Below are 15,600 nucleotides of genomic sequence, written 5' to 3'. Positions count from 1 at the left end.
TGTCTACATAATTAGATTGCAATAAGGATTAAACATCAAATTTATAGGATTGGATCAGAACATATGCACCACAAATAATTCTGAAGGACTGTTCTGAAGAAATGGTTTATAATAAGTAAAATGATATATTTGTGGTTTTAAAGTCATTTGCATCTTACCCTTTTTCTCTCTATTCTTTATATTTTTAGTAATATTGAATGTATTGTAGGTAAGACGTATTGTTAATATGATCCATTCCTAACTAATTAGAAATCATTTCCTATGGAACCCAACCAGGATTTTATCATCAGCCAATCTATATTGTATTTAAATAACCACTATTTGGTTACTTAGAAAGTTATCGGTATCTATTTTATAGAGATGAGACAATTTCTATTGTTGGGCATTATCTAAATAAAGTTTTTCCTTCTCTGAACATTTCCTGAGTGTTTAGTAAACAGAGTCCAAGACGTATTCAGAGAAGATTATCATCTCTGAAGACATGTATGTTTCCTTTTAATTTTGTCAATCTATAAGAAATTTTATCACTCTTCAACCTGCTTGGATCTGTAAAATAATGAACATAAAATATAAATATACATCATCCCCTTTCTTAAGGAGATAGACTTGGAAAAACAACTTTAACATCAAATAGAGAAAATAGAATATTGAACACAAACAAGTAGTCTGTTATTTAGTGTAGGGACTCAGAGTGGTAGAATTCACTGAGGACCAAAGTTCAGTTAGGCCAAATTGAAAAAGGGACTTGAGCTCTACCTTAAAGAATGGGTACTTTACTCTCCTGAAAAAGTTATTCTCTCTCCCAATTTTGGGATTCTTGAAGATTATGTAGGTTGAGGATTTTATTTAAAATGGTCCAACTTTTATAATTCATTCATTAAAGTTTAATATTGGACTTGGGAAAAAACACGATAGTAAAGTATTCCTCACATTTCCACTCTTATTGCTCTTCAAATGATTATTATGCAGATGAAAAATTGTAAGAAAAGCAGCGTTTCTAGAATGAAACTATTTCTATTTTCATATTTTGTGTCAGCGTTACATGATTTAATATGCAGAGAAGAAATGTGACTATAAATCTACTTCACCAGCCACTTTTAACTAATATGTATGAAATACGTCAGAACCAGTGAAAATAGTTTACTTTTTCATTATGTGCTGATAACATTTGCCCTTCTTATCCTTTTTCACATAAGTCAAAGAATATTCAGAATATGAATAAAAGGCAAATGGCTAAAATACATACTCTATAATTTGAATTTTTTATTGATACATTTTGTGCACCTCATATAACCATCTCCTTTTGTGATCTTAGATACTTAAATTTTCTCCTGAGGACTCTACAAATATTCCTTTAAGTAGAATGCATTCAAATTACTTTTCTATAGAGGTCATAACACTTTGAATTTTAACGTCTACAACAAAGAAAAAAACCACAACCTCTCTCCAATTTAAGCCAGTTATAGATTTTGAATATAAGTACTTAAAATGTCTTTTAAAATTACTATATATTAAATGTCCTTGGTGGTACATACACTTGATATCTATATACATTTGCTCCCTAAATCCATATAGTCTCTACCTCATAGTTTTTTATCTCTCTTCTCTTATTTCTACATTAACAAACAGTGTCATTTATATTTGGCTCCATTCCACCGTGACCCTGATATCTTGAACTTAGTTCTATCCTCTATATCTAGAAGAAATGAATGAAGTGGGTTTGGGATGCTCTTACTATCATTTTCCTTTCTCATATATACCTTTCTAAACCAATAATGCAAATAGAAAGAAAAATAGAGGAAAAGCAGGTGAAAGGCAGCCAAAGAGAAAGAGTATTGTCCCTACTCTTCTTTTCAATGTAATGAAGCCTTTTTTGTGTACCTGATCAGCAGACTAAGATAGTTCCACTGTCACGTGGTTCTACAATATAGTGTTCTTTATTATAATGATCCTCAAACTTGTAAAGGTTATTCAACATATGTGTTTTGTGTTGCAGTGAAAACTCTAGGAGGGCAGGGCTCATATTACATTGTTCATCCCTATATGCCTAGAATCTAGCACCTGTGTATGTATATCTAATAATTAATAGTAAAAAAAGATACATACATGGTCCTTGCCCTTGGGACACTCATATCATTATCTAGTAGGAAAAGATATATAGCAAAACATTGGAATAGGATGCACCAAATGTTGTACTAGAGTATCTGCAATGTGCTATGGCACCAAAGAAGAGGGATCCTGTGTATCTCTGTGGCAGCCAAGGAAAAGTGTGCAAAGATCAGGAAAGATGAGCAGAAGTTTATCTGGATGTGAGGACATTCAACCAGAAAATTGGAGGAAGTATGGAAACAGGATTCTCCAGGCAATGGGAAATATAACTTCATAGTTTGTATTGCTGGCATGTTAGGTGTGAGGAGAAGAGGATAAAGTCTGAGAAACTTGTGATAGGTTGAAGAAAGGGATTGTATGACATCTTTAGGAATTGAGGTTGTATTCTATAGCTTTAGAGCACCATTAAAAAAAATTTAAGCAGGAAAATGATGTTCATAAATTTCCAATGTGGAAAGGTTACTAGGTATCATGGAAGACTGATCACTTTTAGCTCTCATTTACCATTCTGTGATTAAATGTTATGGGTTGATAATTTGTTTTCAGGATGAGATTAATCTCCTTTAATTTTTATGATTATCACTCATGGATTCCTTATTCTCCTATCATATTGAGATTTTTCGATAGAATACCTTCAAAAGAAAATACAAAGAGTGGTGACAGTAACTTCACACCAGTTTAGCTTTTATCTAACAGGAAATCTGAAATGGACCCCATGAAGTGTTTAGTTGTACATATATTAAATGATTCATTTGAAATAAATGTATTATAATTATTAGATATAGATTAGATAAAAATATGTAGTTTGGGTTCATAAAAAATGACTGAGGATAAAATTGCAGGCATGTATGACCAACTGTTAAGTAATTAATATTTTATTTATGCATGTATTCATTCCAGAAATATTGTCTTCACTGTGTGTCAGGTGTTATACTAACAAAGGAAATACAACCCTGTCCTTATGAAATTTACACCTGTTAGGGTAAATGAGCATTAAACAAATAGTCACAGAAATTATTTTTTAGTTACAAACTGAGATAAGTTCTATAGAGGAAAATAACAATGATGCTTGGTATTGTATAACAGCATTGTTGACTGAATACGGCATAAAACTGGAAAATAGCAATTTAAAATGGAATCTGAAACATAAATATAAAATTTGACTTAGCACTTCTTAAAAACAAATATGGGAGAGACAGTGTCCTAAGAGATAATAAAACCCATCTTTCACTGAGAAAAAGGCTCTAAGAAAATGTGGTCTGGTTCCAATTTTATTGGAAGATTTTATCATGGAAATAATGGTAAAAAGAGATAAAGCTCTAAAAGTACCCAAAATACATTGTGCATTTAGGGCACCGAGCACTCATCTCAGCATAGGAAGCAGGGAACCATTTCATAAAATATAACATTGCCAGCAGCACTGTAATTTAAGAAAGAAAGTTGATGGTTCCAGCAGATAGCCTCAGATCTTTTGTGCTCGCAGGTCTTTTACTTATTAAGGCACTGACCAAGGCCACTGACAGTTGATATAAATGCAAAGATGGCATAAAAATTTATAAACTTATTTGTCACCCTAACTTATTCTAGATGGTTAACACTAAAAGTGTGAAACAAGTCTGTTTATGAACTCTATTTGTTCCACTGAATTTAATAAGAACCTGAGAAGGTGTCCAATATCAGAAGTTCTGCCTTAACATATTTTGACTATATCATAATGGATATATTATAATGGATTATAATGGATTATTATAATTATATTATAATGGTTTCATTCAAAAAGCATTTGTTTAATGTTTACTGTGTGATAGGCACTGTGCTAGATGCTGGATGAAATACGATGAATAATGGATGGTTGATTACCTATAACTGACAGGTAGCTTGATTTTTAAGTCATTATTTAAAGGGCTTCAAGTATTTGGGTATGTGTCTTAGAAACATTTATCAGATTAAACACTTTCAAAGAAGAGGAATAATTAAGGAATTATTGAAGCTTTTTGAGGCAAACCATTGATATAATATACACTTAGTGATTATAGTATAGTCACATACCCACAAGACGTGTAAGTTACTATTCTTCAGAAAATGCACAGTATCTTGGAGAAATGACAAGCTAGAGGAAACTTAAAATTATGAGTAGTCTACTTCATAAAAATATCTTCCCAGACCCAAAGAAAACAAACACCAGGATGTTACCTAATTCTCTGTCATACACAGCACATAATATCATCATGATGAGCTGAAATAACTATGAAATATAAAACAAAGGAAAGTAAAGTTCTTTAGGAAGTGGGCAGTAGGGATTTGTCATTATAAGTAACGGAAATACTTAGCCAGCCCCTTAGAATTTTAACAAAATATTTAAAGGATTTGGGTGCTATTAGGAAAAACAAAGGCTGTGTATTTTTCCCCAAAATTGGTTTCATCAGTTTTGATATACAAATATATTTAAATAACTCTTGTAAGTTTTGTCCCCCAAAAGTATTTTGTAAAGAGACTTAAAAGAAGACACATCTTAAAGTAAGTATTGTGATGCGAATTCTTATGAGCTGATGCTCATGAAGCATATGGAGCTAATAGATGAAAAAGAACATACAAAAAATATGCTACTTGATCAGTAGTGCTGTGATAATGTGTGAATTCAAAGCTAGGCAGGGACAAACAGAAGATCTAACAAGAAACAACTTGTTTTTGACAGAGAGAGCTGATGTAGTAAGAGTAGTAATTATTGTTATCTAAGGCAGTGCTTTTCAAGTTAAGGTTAAAATAAAATAATTGACGGGGACATTAATAGATATGAAGGAAAAAATTCTTCCACTAAAAATAAATTTAATCATTTAAAATATTTTTTTTAACTTTTTCCTTTGATGGAGAGATGGAAACCTTTTATTTTGTTAACGTATAATGTGAATTTACAAAAGATATATTTATTATGGAGTATTCTTCAAGCTTATCTGACCAATGAATTCTTTAAAAGTGAAACACAGAAGTACATTTCCCAAAAAGAGAAGTGTGTGGGGAAAATCCAGTTTAGGAAATATTAGTATAATGAGTTTCAGAAAGAGATATTTATAGAAAGCAAGAGTGATTTTTTTCTGACCTTTGTAATTGATTAAAGCATGCAGAAGCTTGATTTGAAAGTAAGGAAACTTTTGGCGGTATGGATGGGATATCTCCAGTATGTGTATGGATAATGTGATTTTAGAATATTTCACTAAAGCATGGTAAGTATTAGACCTGTTGTGCAACCTTTAAAGAAAAGCTATTTATCAGTCACTGAGCCTCCTCAAGAATTAAACGTAATGCTAACTCCATTTCCTTTATCATTTCTATATTATCTAGATGTACTGAATAGGATAAGGAAAATGTTTGGTACATACTTAAATTGGTGTGTTTGTAAAGAGCATGAAAAGGACAATCAAATGAGCAAATGAATAAACTATGTGTAGTAGATTTAGACTTTAGAACCAAGTATGTATAACAATGTGTGTATTCCATTCTATAAGTAAGAAACATCAAATGACAGAAAGGAAGGGAAGGAGGGAGGGGAGGTGGGAGAGGAGGGAGGGAGAAGAAAAGGGAGGGGGAGGGGAAGAGAAGGAAAAGAAGGAAAGGAAACAAAAAGAGAATGTATGGAAAAGAAGGAAGGAAAGGTAACAAGGAAGGTAGGGAAGAGGAAGGAAGGAAGAAAGTAAGGAAGAGAGGAGGGAGTCAATTCAATTTAATAAACCCAGCAAGTTGGCTCTGAACTACTTGGTGAGATTTGTATTAATCATTTATAACAAATCACAGTTTATTTTCCTAAGGAGCTTTTAGTCAATTTGTTGGGAGGAATGTTAATGAAATGATAATTTTATGTAAAATTCTTTGATCTATGTAAAATTCTTTGATTTTTGTAAAATTTAACATTTAGGGACATTTGGAGACTAATTTTTTTTATCGAGGAAATTCTGAATAGGTGCATTTGTAGGTTTTATTTATGCCCACACATATACTGCTGCTGTATATCACTCGAAACTTCCTTTATGCCTCCTTCAAGTGTTCTTCTGAGCCCCACGTCTTATGCATCTGATACATCAAGGGACTTCACTATGTAGTAATCATATGTCTTTCTTTCTTCCCTGTTTTCTCCCTCCCTCCCTCCCTCTCTCTCTCTTTCTTTCTTCCTTCCTTCCTCCCTCCCTTTCTCTCTCTCCCTCTCTCTCTCTCTCTCTTTCATGTAAGCGAGAACCTTTTTTATCTGGTAAATGGGATCTTTCTGCAAGTTGAAAAAAAGACCGTTTTTAAAACATAATCGTTCCTTACTGTTAGTATGGAGCATGTGTTTAAACAACCAAAGAAAGTCTCATTGTGAGCAAGAATACAAATGAAACAAAAACCAGAGATTGCATAGTGAAAATCAAAGAGCTAAATTCAGTTTTTAGAGGTGTTCGCCTTATCCTGCATGATGTTTTTTAAAAGTAATTTATTTGAGAAAATTTTAATGTAGAAAATTTTAGACAAAATATTTCCTGGGATATAATTAAAGTTAAAATGTCTGGTAACCCTGTGTTGAAATTCTCACAGATTTTTGATAAAACTGGAACTGAAAATTATCTTTTCACATTGGATGTTGTAATTTTTCAGATACTTTTGTCTAGCTTGTTTCTTCATCCATTTATGGTTACCTATTTGTCCCCTTAAGCATTTGAGGATTGACTTTTAGGTGCAATAGTATATGTTATAATAGACATGTTTACAATTTCCTCAGTCGTTTTCTAATCAAAGTTAGGGTCCTCTTGCAAAAATACTCATCTTCCTTGGAGGCAACCTTATGGTGCGTTAACCCCAGCTTCTCCCAGGTGCCACTCAATGCCCTCATAGTTCTTGGCTTGCCAGCATATAGTTTGAAGCTGGGTTCATACTTGGGCAAAAGTTAGACTCTATCTATCTAACTAATGGCTGTTCACTTCATTAGAGCTAAGTGCATGGCTATTCATGTCACAGAGAGGATAAAAGATACTTTTATTCTTTGATCTCAATATGTCCTTGAGATTTTTCAAATAGTTAAAGTTTCAAACCACTTTTGACTTTAACTAGTACCTGCTAGAAATGCGTCCCAAGGAGCATCAAATGATGTACCAAAGAAGTAATCATTCATTATTGAATTATTGTTTTTTAAAATGAATCAATGACAGAATGACAAATAAATCATGGCAATGATTTAGTGTCATTGATTATATTATCTATATTATTTCACCCTGTTAAAAACCTCAAAATGAGGTGTATTAATTTTGTAGCTTTGATTCAAACCAAATTCTATTTACATATTATTATGTTTACACTGGAAAATAAGTGTGAGGAGGTTTGCTAGCAATAGGACATTTTCATATTTACAATAAGTGCTGGAAATAGGAAGCTCAACCAGCAAGAAATCAAGATGTTTCCATCATTTGTTGAAAAGTGGGTTGCTTTTGTTTGTCTGTGCCTAATTTTGAGAATGAAGTAGAGAATATGGTGTCTGAAGATATTGAATAAACATCCTAAAGCAATTCAGTGGGTTTGGTGAGTTGGCAATAAATAATATTCTTTTAATTTTGCTCAGGATGAGAAATGACCTGGCTCAAAATATTACTTAGGTAGATCAAGAATTTTTCATATTTCAAAGTCTACTTTTCATGTCACTTTCCCCCCAACATTTGCTTATAATTATACTTCCAGGCCACATTTTTATATTTGTCACCTGTGGTCATTTTCATAAGTACTATCAGTATAAAATTTGTTTCAGATACTATGTTTCTAATTGAAGGATATATCTGATAAACTACAGATCTTCTTAAAATGATTTTTTTTCCTCAATCAAATGTTTATTTTGCAGGGAATATACATGGTTAATCAGAACGGTAATTCAAAGTAAATGTGACTTTGAAGCTGCTGCTAGGCTAGTTGTAGTGAATTAATGAAAACTGGATAGTCAAACAAGATGACCTTTATTTATGGTTTTTAAATACATATCAGAGGAGACCAAAAACATCCCACTGTCACTCTTATATTTTGTCAAGACTGCCTCAATCAGATATAATGCTCCTCATAATATGAAACATTGGTTGAGAGCAGTTTGAAAATTAAGATAGATGATAGATATGAAGAGATGATAGATGGATAGAAAGGAAGAAGGAATGAAAGAACGAAAGAAAGGAAGGACGGAAGGAAGGAAGGAAGGAAGAAAAAGAAAGAAAGAAAGAAAGAAACAAACAAACAAAGAAAAGAAAGAAAGAAAGAAAGAAAGAAAGAAAGAAAGAAAGAAAGAAAGAAAGAAAGAAAGAAAGGAATAGATAGATATCCTCTATTCCAAAGGGTTTACAATCTACTTAGGAAATTAGATCACATCGTGAAAGGTAAATAATAGTAATACTAGGTGACCTAGCCTGAGTGTCCAGTGAGTGACCAAGGTAGAAAGTAATATGGGCTAGGCTAATCCATTGAAATCTGAAGTGGCTAAGGGGCGGAATTTAAACTGAACATTTTCATCAGAGTAGTATTTGGAAGAGAATATAGGAAGGAAACTGAGAAGCAGAAATTCCCCTGCTATAATTAGGAGTTGTTGCACAATAAAAATAAAATATTTAAGTTCTAATTATAGGAATGGATAATGCCCCTTTTAGGAAAGCTGTGAAAAAATATATAGAAGCCATATAAACATTTCTTCTGCATAGATTGAAGATTATGTTAAAGAAACAGCTCTTCACCTGGATTTGGTAGATCTTCAGTCCTCCAACTTTTTCCATAAGCTACTAACTTTTTTTGATTTTTCTTTGTATTTCTGCTTTTTAGTTTGCCTACTCTTGCTAAAAGAGCAATACTGAATTAGTCCTGTTATATTAATCAAGTAAAAAGAAGACATATAGTGCTGTCCCTTATGAAGCAGAATAGTTTCCTCATAAGGTTTTTAATTGCTTTTAGCAAAAATATATCTTTAGGTGCAAATGTAGTTATATTTAAATCAAAACAAAATCACAGACAACATAGAATATGAGCTGAAATTAGTGTTTTTCTACAAGCGGAAAAACACTTATGGATGAATCTGTGCAGAAAAATGGAATGTGCAGTATAGTGTTTTAGGAAGGAAGATTAAACTTTAGAAACAGGCTATTTTCTGGGTGGGAAAAGGCAATAAGACCAATCCCTTCGGACAGATGTTGAAAGATGCATATAGTTCAGTATTATTCCATGCTTCTGGGCAACCAATTAGAAAAATTATTACTTATCATGTAATAGCTAATACAGATGAATATCTACCCCCATCAGCATAAATACTATAAATTTCACTTATATTGTTGCCTCCACTGAAAAGAATATTTCTTTCCAAAGTGTAAAACGGTAAATAAACAACCAAAAAAATCTTACAATGCGTTGCCATGACGATTTTTGTATGACCCAAGTTTGTACAAACCTGTTACTTCTGTTATTTGTATCAAATAACAAATATGACTGATGATTTATCTGCAAGTATTAGCCACCCCTGAATAGAGCTTGTTAATCATGATCACTTTAACTTATTGCACTTAATCATGGGAAACACCATTTTTTGCACAACTTTCCTAAAAATCGAGGTTACTGTTTTATCAATGCTCTGTTTTCAGAATGATTACTAGACATTAACTAAATATCCTTGCCCTCTATCCATTTCCTTTTGTAGATTTCTACTTACCGTTTTATTATTTTTCCAATAGTGTGAGTTGAGCCTGCCTTTAAGAGAGAGATATTTTCCTCTTTCAAAACAAAATGTATCTTTTACCCTTCAAAATCAGAAAGGCCACCTGCCCTATTTATTTTGTTAAACTTCTATTTTCTGCCATTTTCCAGTTGTTTTTTGCTACTGAAAATAAATACTGGCATACTTTGGAGCGTTTGGAAAGAGCTCTGTTCTCTCATCATGTAACCTTTAATTATGAAATTTTGGGTTCCTGGAAAGCATTAACGAACCCTCTCTTTTCTTAGGTTCTCCATATAGAGACAAAATCACCATAGCAATTCTTCAGCTGCAAGAGGAAGGCAAGCTGCACATGATGAAGGAGAAGTGGTGGAGGGGCAATGGGTGTCCAGAGGAGGAGAGCAAAGAGGCCAGTGCCCTGGGGGTTCAAAATATTGGTGGCATCTTCATTGTTCTTGCAGCCGGCTTGGTGCTCTCAGTTTTTGTGGCAGTGGGAGAGTTTTTGTACAAATCCAAAAAAAACGCTCAATTGGAAAAGGTAAATGTCACTTTTTTACAACTTAAAACAATCTTTGTTATAATAAAACGAACTTTTTAATCTTTCCAACCAAGGGAAATACTTAACTGTTAACGGTCTTCTGCCACTCATTATATAACAAAGGTTCATAGAACTCAGGATCACCTTCGTAATTTTTAATTAAAATGTAATATTTTTAATTGAAGCCAACTTCAGGACCAGTAACTATTTTTCGTCTTACTGAAGTCTGAAAATGGAGAAATTTTGCTGCTCGAAGTTCACTGTGGTTAGTTTATTAAGGGAATATAATTAATGAAGGAAGCAAAACTCAGAAACTGTGATATGAAGAAAAAATTTCTCTGCAGATAAAAAGTGCTTTAAGATACGATACTCATTAACAGTTTCAAGTTAGAGAGTAAATGAAATTTTTATTTGAAGATTTTTGGTCCAATAATTTTTAATTTGGAAAAATCTGAATGTGCATTGTGGAGATTTTAATTAATTTTCTACATTAATGAATATGTGAGAATATTGTGGTTTCTTCTTTGCCACTTAATGTTATTCTTAATGCATCCTGTATTGCCTTGCACCTGAGTCTTTAGAAGAATATATATAAATCTCAAAAATATTGAGACTATTGCAATTTTTCTTAGTATTTTAATATATTTAGTCTTTTGTATAAATGTCTTTATATTCTATTCTTAAAAAAGGTTGTGAACCTGCTTCAGATTATATATTTCTAGTGCTATAATTCCCTTAGTTCTATAAATATAAAGATGAATATTTATAGATAAATCTTTCAGATGATACATGATACTTTTTAATATAACTTTATGACTCTGGACGTAAAATGCTGCTTTAGCATTTTTAAGCCTTCTGGAACTTTACTTAGTCTTTAAGAATTTAATCATCTTTTGTTTTTAATTAAAAAACATTTTTTAGATCTTAAATTTTAGACCCTGCATCCGAGTGAGATTATATTCTGTAAAATAATTGAAAGGTTTATGAACTTTTATTGGTAAATATAAAGAGTAGAAATATGATATATTCCTTCATCTTTAATAATTTATGATATAATTAATTATCCTTTCTGAAATCAAGAATACAACATTCCTACATTTTTACTTGATTACAGGACTTAATTCCTAGAAATAATGTTTTTATAAATGACTATTTTGATAGCCCCATTCTGTCTATAAGTAAAATAACCAATTCAAAGGTCTGAAAAATTTGGACAGTTATATGATTTATTTTCCCACAATATTCAGGATGGCTATATCTGCTGACTTGCTAAATCAAATATCTTTTGCACTGGTGCGACTGAAAATTAAGTCTAAGTACACTTTTTATGTTATGACCCTTATTACAATGTCAAAATGAGTTTTGGAATCAAATCCAAAGAACTAATCAGAGATGAAAATTATTAACTCTTCAATTTTTATTTTTTACTATAATTTATCAATAAGTGTGATATTTGGTAAGTTAATGCTTAAAATGAGTCCAAAAATAATAGAAGAAATTTAGGTTGTCTAGTTAGAACCTCAAATCATCCATATGTAGTGGTTTTCTTTCACTTACAGCTCAGTATTGAAATAAAACACATACATTAATCTCTTGACAACATTATGTAGTCTGTCGCCCTTTTCTCTCTGTATCCTGTTCATATGATTTACCTGGGCCATGTCTCTATGCACAATTATTTTATAAGCATTCTGTTTTTTTTTAAAGGACATGGGAATTTACTTTTGAAAAATCACCTTTACTTTTATTATAAATAACTAGTTTAGCTGAATTTTTCACACATCGACCAGCTCTCAATTTCTATGGACTTCTATGACCTTCTAAAACATTAGAAAAAGGAAGTCAACGTACCTTTTGGTGCTGAAACAGATAAACTGTTATATTGGAAAGAAACAACTGTGTTGATATGACATGAGCATTCTTAGTCACATTCGCCGATGTTGTCACACTGTCTCCACAAAGCTTCCATAATGAAATTCAGATTCTCTAGCTAAGCAGAGGAGGCACTTCAGGATCTGTCTCTGTCCACCACTGTAGTTTTATCTTCTGCTTCTCCCCAGTTTGCACCTGTACTCTAACCACACTAAATTACTTCCTATTTTCCAAGGTCAGCCAGCTTTTTAAAATCCTCTTCCCATTTGACCTGAGCAAACTTTGTCCACTTTTCTACCTGGCAAACTCCCACTAGTCATTTTAGATTAGGCATTCAAGACTAGGCATCAACTTGCCAAGAAAGCTTTACCTAATCAATAGGTATGATGAATCTGGATACGGGGCACGCTATTTCCACAAGGTGGTGTTAGGTTTTTATTTTCTATTCCAATGAAAAAAATATGACCTGACCTGTATATCTCATTTTTATTAGACTTAGCTGATTTCAGAAACTATCATCATTCCCAAAACCTTTGCTCCCCCTTTGAGAAAATTGGGAATGTGTCTTGTCCATTTCAAACAACATCCATCCTTTTCTCTGGAAGCATTTGCACATCTCCATTCTCCCTTAGCACACTATTTTATTCATATTTGTTGATTTCTTTTTTTAATTTAATTTATTTTTAATTATTTTTATTTTTAAAAAAAATTTTATTGGAGTATAGTTGATTTACAATGTTGTATTAGTTTCAGGTGTATGGCAAAGTGAATCAGTTATACATATACATATGTCCACTCTTTTTTAGATCTCTTCCCATATAGGCCATTACAGAGTATTGAGTAGAGTTCCCTGTGCTATACAGTAGGTCCTTATTAGTTATCCATTTTATGTATAGTAGTGTGTATATGTCAATCCCAGTCTCCCAATTTATCCCTCCCCCTCCTTACCCCTGGTAACCATAAGTTTGTTTTCTACATCAGTAACTCTATTTCTGTTTTGTAGATAAGTTCATTTGTGTGTGGGTGCCTCTCTCCCTATTAGACTCTTACTTCCTTTAAGAAAGTAATTTTGACTTGTATCGCCAAGGTCTCAGACAGTGTCTGTTGGCATAAGATCTTTCTTTCCTTCTTTCTTCCTTTCACCCTCGTCCCCTCCCTCCCTCTTTCTTTCCCTTTCTTTCTTTCTTTCTTTCCTTCCTTCTTTCTTTTGTTCTTTCCTTCCTTCCTTCCTTCTTCTTCCTTCCTTCCTTCCTTTCTTTCTTTCCTTCTTTCTTTCTTTTCTTCCTTCCTTTCTCCCTTCCTTTCTTTCTTCCTTCCTTCCTTCCTTCCTTCCTTTCTTTCTTTCTTTCTTTCTTTCTTTCTTTCTTTCTTTCTTCTTTCTTTCTTTCTTTCTTTCTTTCTTTCTTTCTTTCTTTCTTTCTTTCTTTCTTTCTTTCTTTCTTTCTTTCTTTCCCTTCCTTCCTTTTCTCTCTTTTTCTCTCTCTCTCTCTCTATTAAATAATGAAGTTGATTCCAGTAACTTATTTAGAAAAGTCTATCATAAAGAATAAAAAAGAACTATTTTTCCATACAATTCAAAAGAACTATGTTTATAAAGTAAATAATAATGGGTTTATTAGAAATGATCCATTTTATTTATTGTGATAAATTAGGTTCTTGGGCTCAATTCTCTTTCATTTTTCCCGAGAAAAAGATTTTATTTTGTTGGGCTATACGGTTTGTTTAATACCTTACTTAATTTATTAAAATTAGCTGTGAAATATTCCTAGATTTTATTATAAGATCTGCATGAAAACATACAGAAATTCACAGTTTATACTTATAATTGTGTCTTTAACTGAAATTTTTTAGATTTTAAAAACAAAGTAAACATTTCTAAAATTATTCATTTACTCAACAATTATTTATTGAGAACCAAACATGAAATGAATTGTATTTACGCGTTGGAGGTAAGCAGGATTTATTATTCACGATTCCAGCCCCAAAATACTTTATCATCTCTTTTCCCTTCTCTTTCTCCATTTTCTTTTTTCTTTCTTTAATTTATAATATTCTAGTATTTTGTAAAAGACCAAATTAAATTTTCTATCTTTATCTGAATAGGCAGGCAGATAAAATATACACACAGTCTAGTTGAAAATGAGGTTTTTGTTTAAAATTTATGAATAACTAATATATTACCATGTCAAGTCTTACCTCCAATGATGATGATGATAAAATTAGTGATAATTATTATTATTATTTAAAGATGAAAATAAAATGTCTCTTATAGCACATATTTTGTAAGATATTAATGGAACAAATAGGTCTTAATGACTATAATGTTGTTATATTTCCAAGTTTTTTGATAACTAAGAGTAGTATAAGAATGTAATATTTTTAAATGAGGGTAGGTTAAAACTGAAAACAGAAGATAATGTTGAAATACGTAGACCTTATAAAAATCCCAAAATTGTAAATTGCATTCCTTTCCAATAACCACAAGATGGTGTATTACAATTTTTAAAATACTTAATGGTTTTAATTTTGATGCAAATATTAATGCATCAAGGATATATTGCTTTTCATTTATTCAGACTTGTAAACTAAATAGGTATTTATTTTTTGATAGTTTTCACAGTATAAACTGACCATTTGGAAAGATACTCAAAATGCTTTTCTTTTCTGAATGTATCTGAAAAAGTATCTAACCAACATGTGCATTTTCTAATTGATTTTCTTTTTGCCTTAACTTTTCCCTGATTTTAAAAATATTACTACTTAAGGTTTATTCAGTAAGCAATCCAAGAAACTGCTGTACATTTTAGGCAATTAGAGCATTTCAGGTTACATGGATTTGTTTGAAAGGTCCTGTGTTCACCTCCTAAATCTTACTTATAACTGAAAAAAAGCTGCTTAATATACAGAATTTTATTTTCTCTGGAAATATATCATCTTTATGATTATACATTGGTTTTGTAAGCATGAGTTATAAATGATTGTAATAATTTTAATTTTTATAAAAATATTTTATGACATAATTATGGTTTATTAATTTTTTGGAATTATTCATCATTTCTTACATATTTGAATATGTCTTCTTTTAAAAGGTATAAACAATTCTGCCCTCTTGATTTCCAGCAAAAGTAGCAATATAATTTACATAGTTGGATCTTTTGTTTTTATCTGATATGTATATAGAAATATTTTCTTTTCCATGTAATTGAAAATGGATTTGCCTGTACAAATTGTTTCTTATTGAACATCAGGTTGAACATGAATCTTTGAGTTTCTTGATATGAAAAACTTAATGACAAAATATTCCCTTTCTTATTACTTAAGTATAAACAAAATGTAGTAAATATGTCTGAAAAATAAAAACATAAAAATTATTGCTCAGATATTGAATTTC

At 31.6% G+C, this 15,600-nt stretch overlaps 1 protein-coding gene across 5 annotated transcripts in view; it reads left to right on the top strand.

Moving 5' to 3' along the window:
* Positions 1 to 15,600, top strand: part of GRIK2 (glutamate ionotropic receptor kainate type subunit 2) — a 645,523-nt gene that overhangs the window by 621,419 nt on the left and 8,504 nt on the right. For all 5 annotated transcript variants that reach the window (XM_061207627.1, XM_061207628.1, XM_061207630.1 and 2 more), the window contains one exon: positions 10,087 to 10,337. In XM_061207627.1, coding sequence (XP_061063610.1) covers positions 10,087 to 10,337 — 251 coding nt within the window. The remainder of the gene's footprint in view (positions 1 to 10,086; positions 10,338 to 15,600) is intronic.

This window comes from Eubalaena glacialis, chromosome 12 (genome assembly GCF_028564815.1).
Source record: "Eubalaena glacialis isolate mEubGla1 chromosome 12, mEubGla1.1.hap2.+ XY, whole genome shotgun sequence".
Taxonomy (NCBI): domain Eukaryota; kingdom Metazoa; phylum Chordata; class Mammalia; order Artiodactyla; family Balaenidae; genus Eubalaena; species Eubalaena glacialis.
This window is presented reverse-complemented; position numbering and strand designations above follow the sequence as displayed.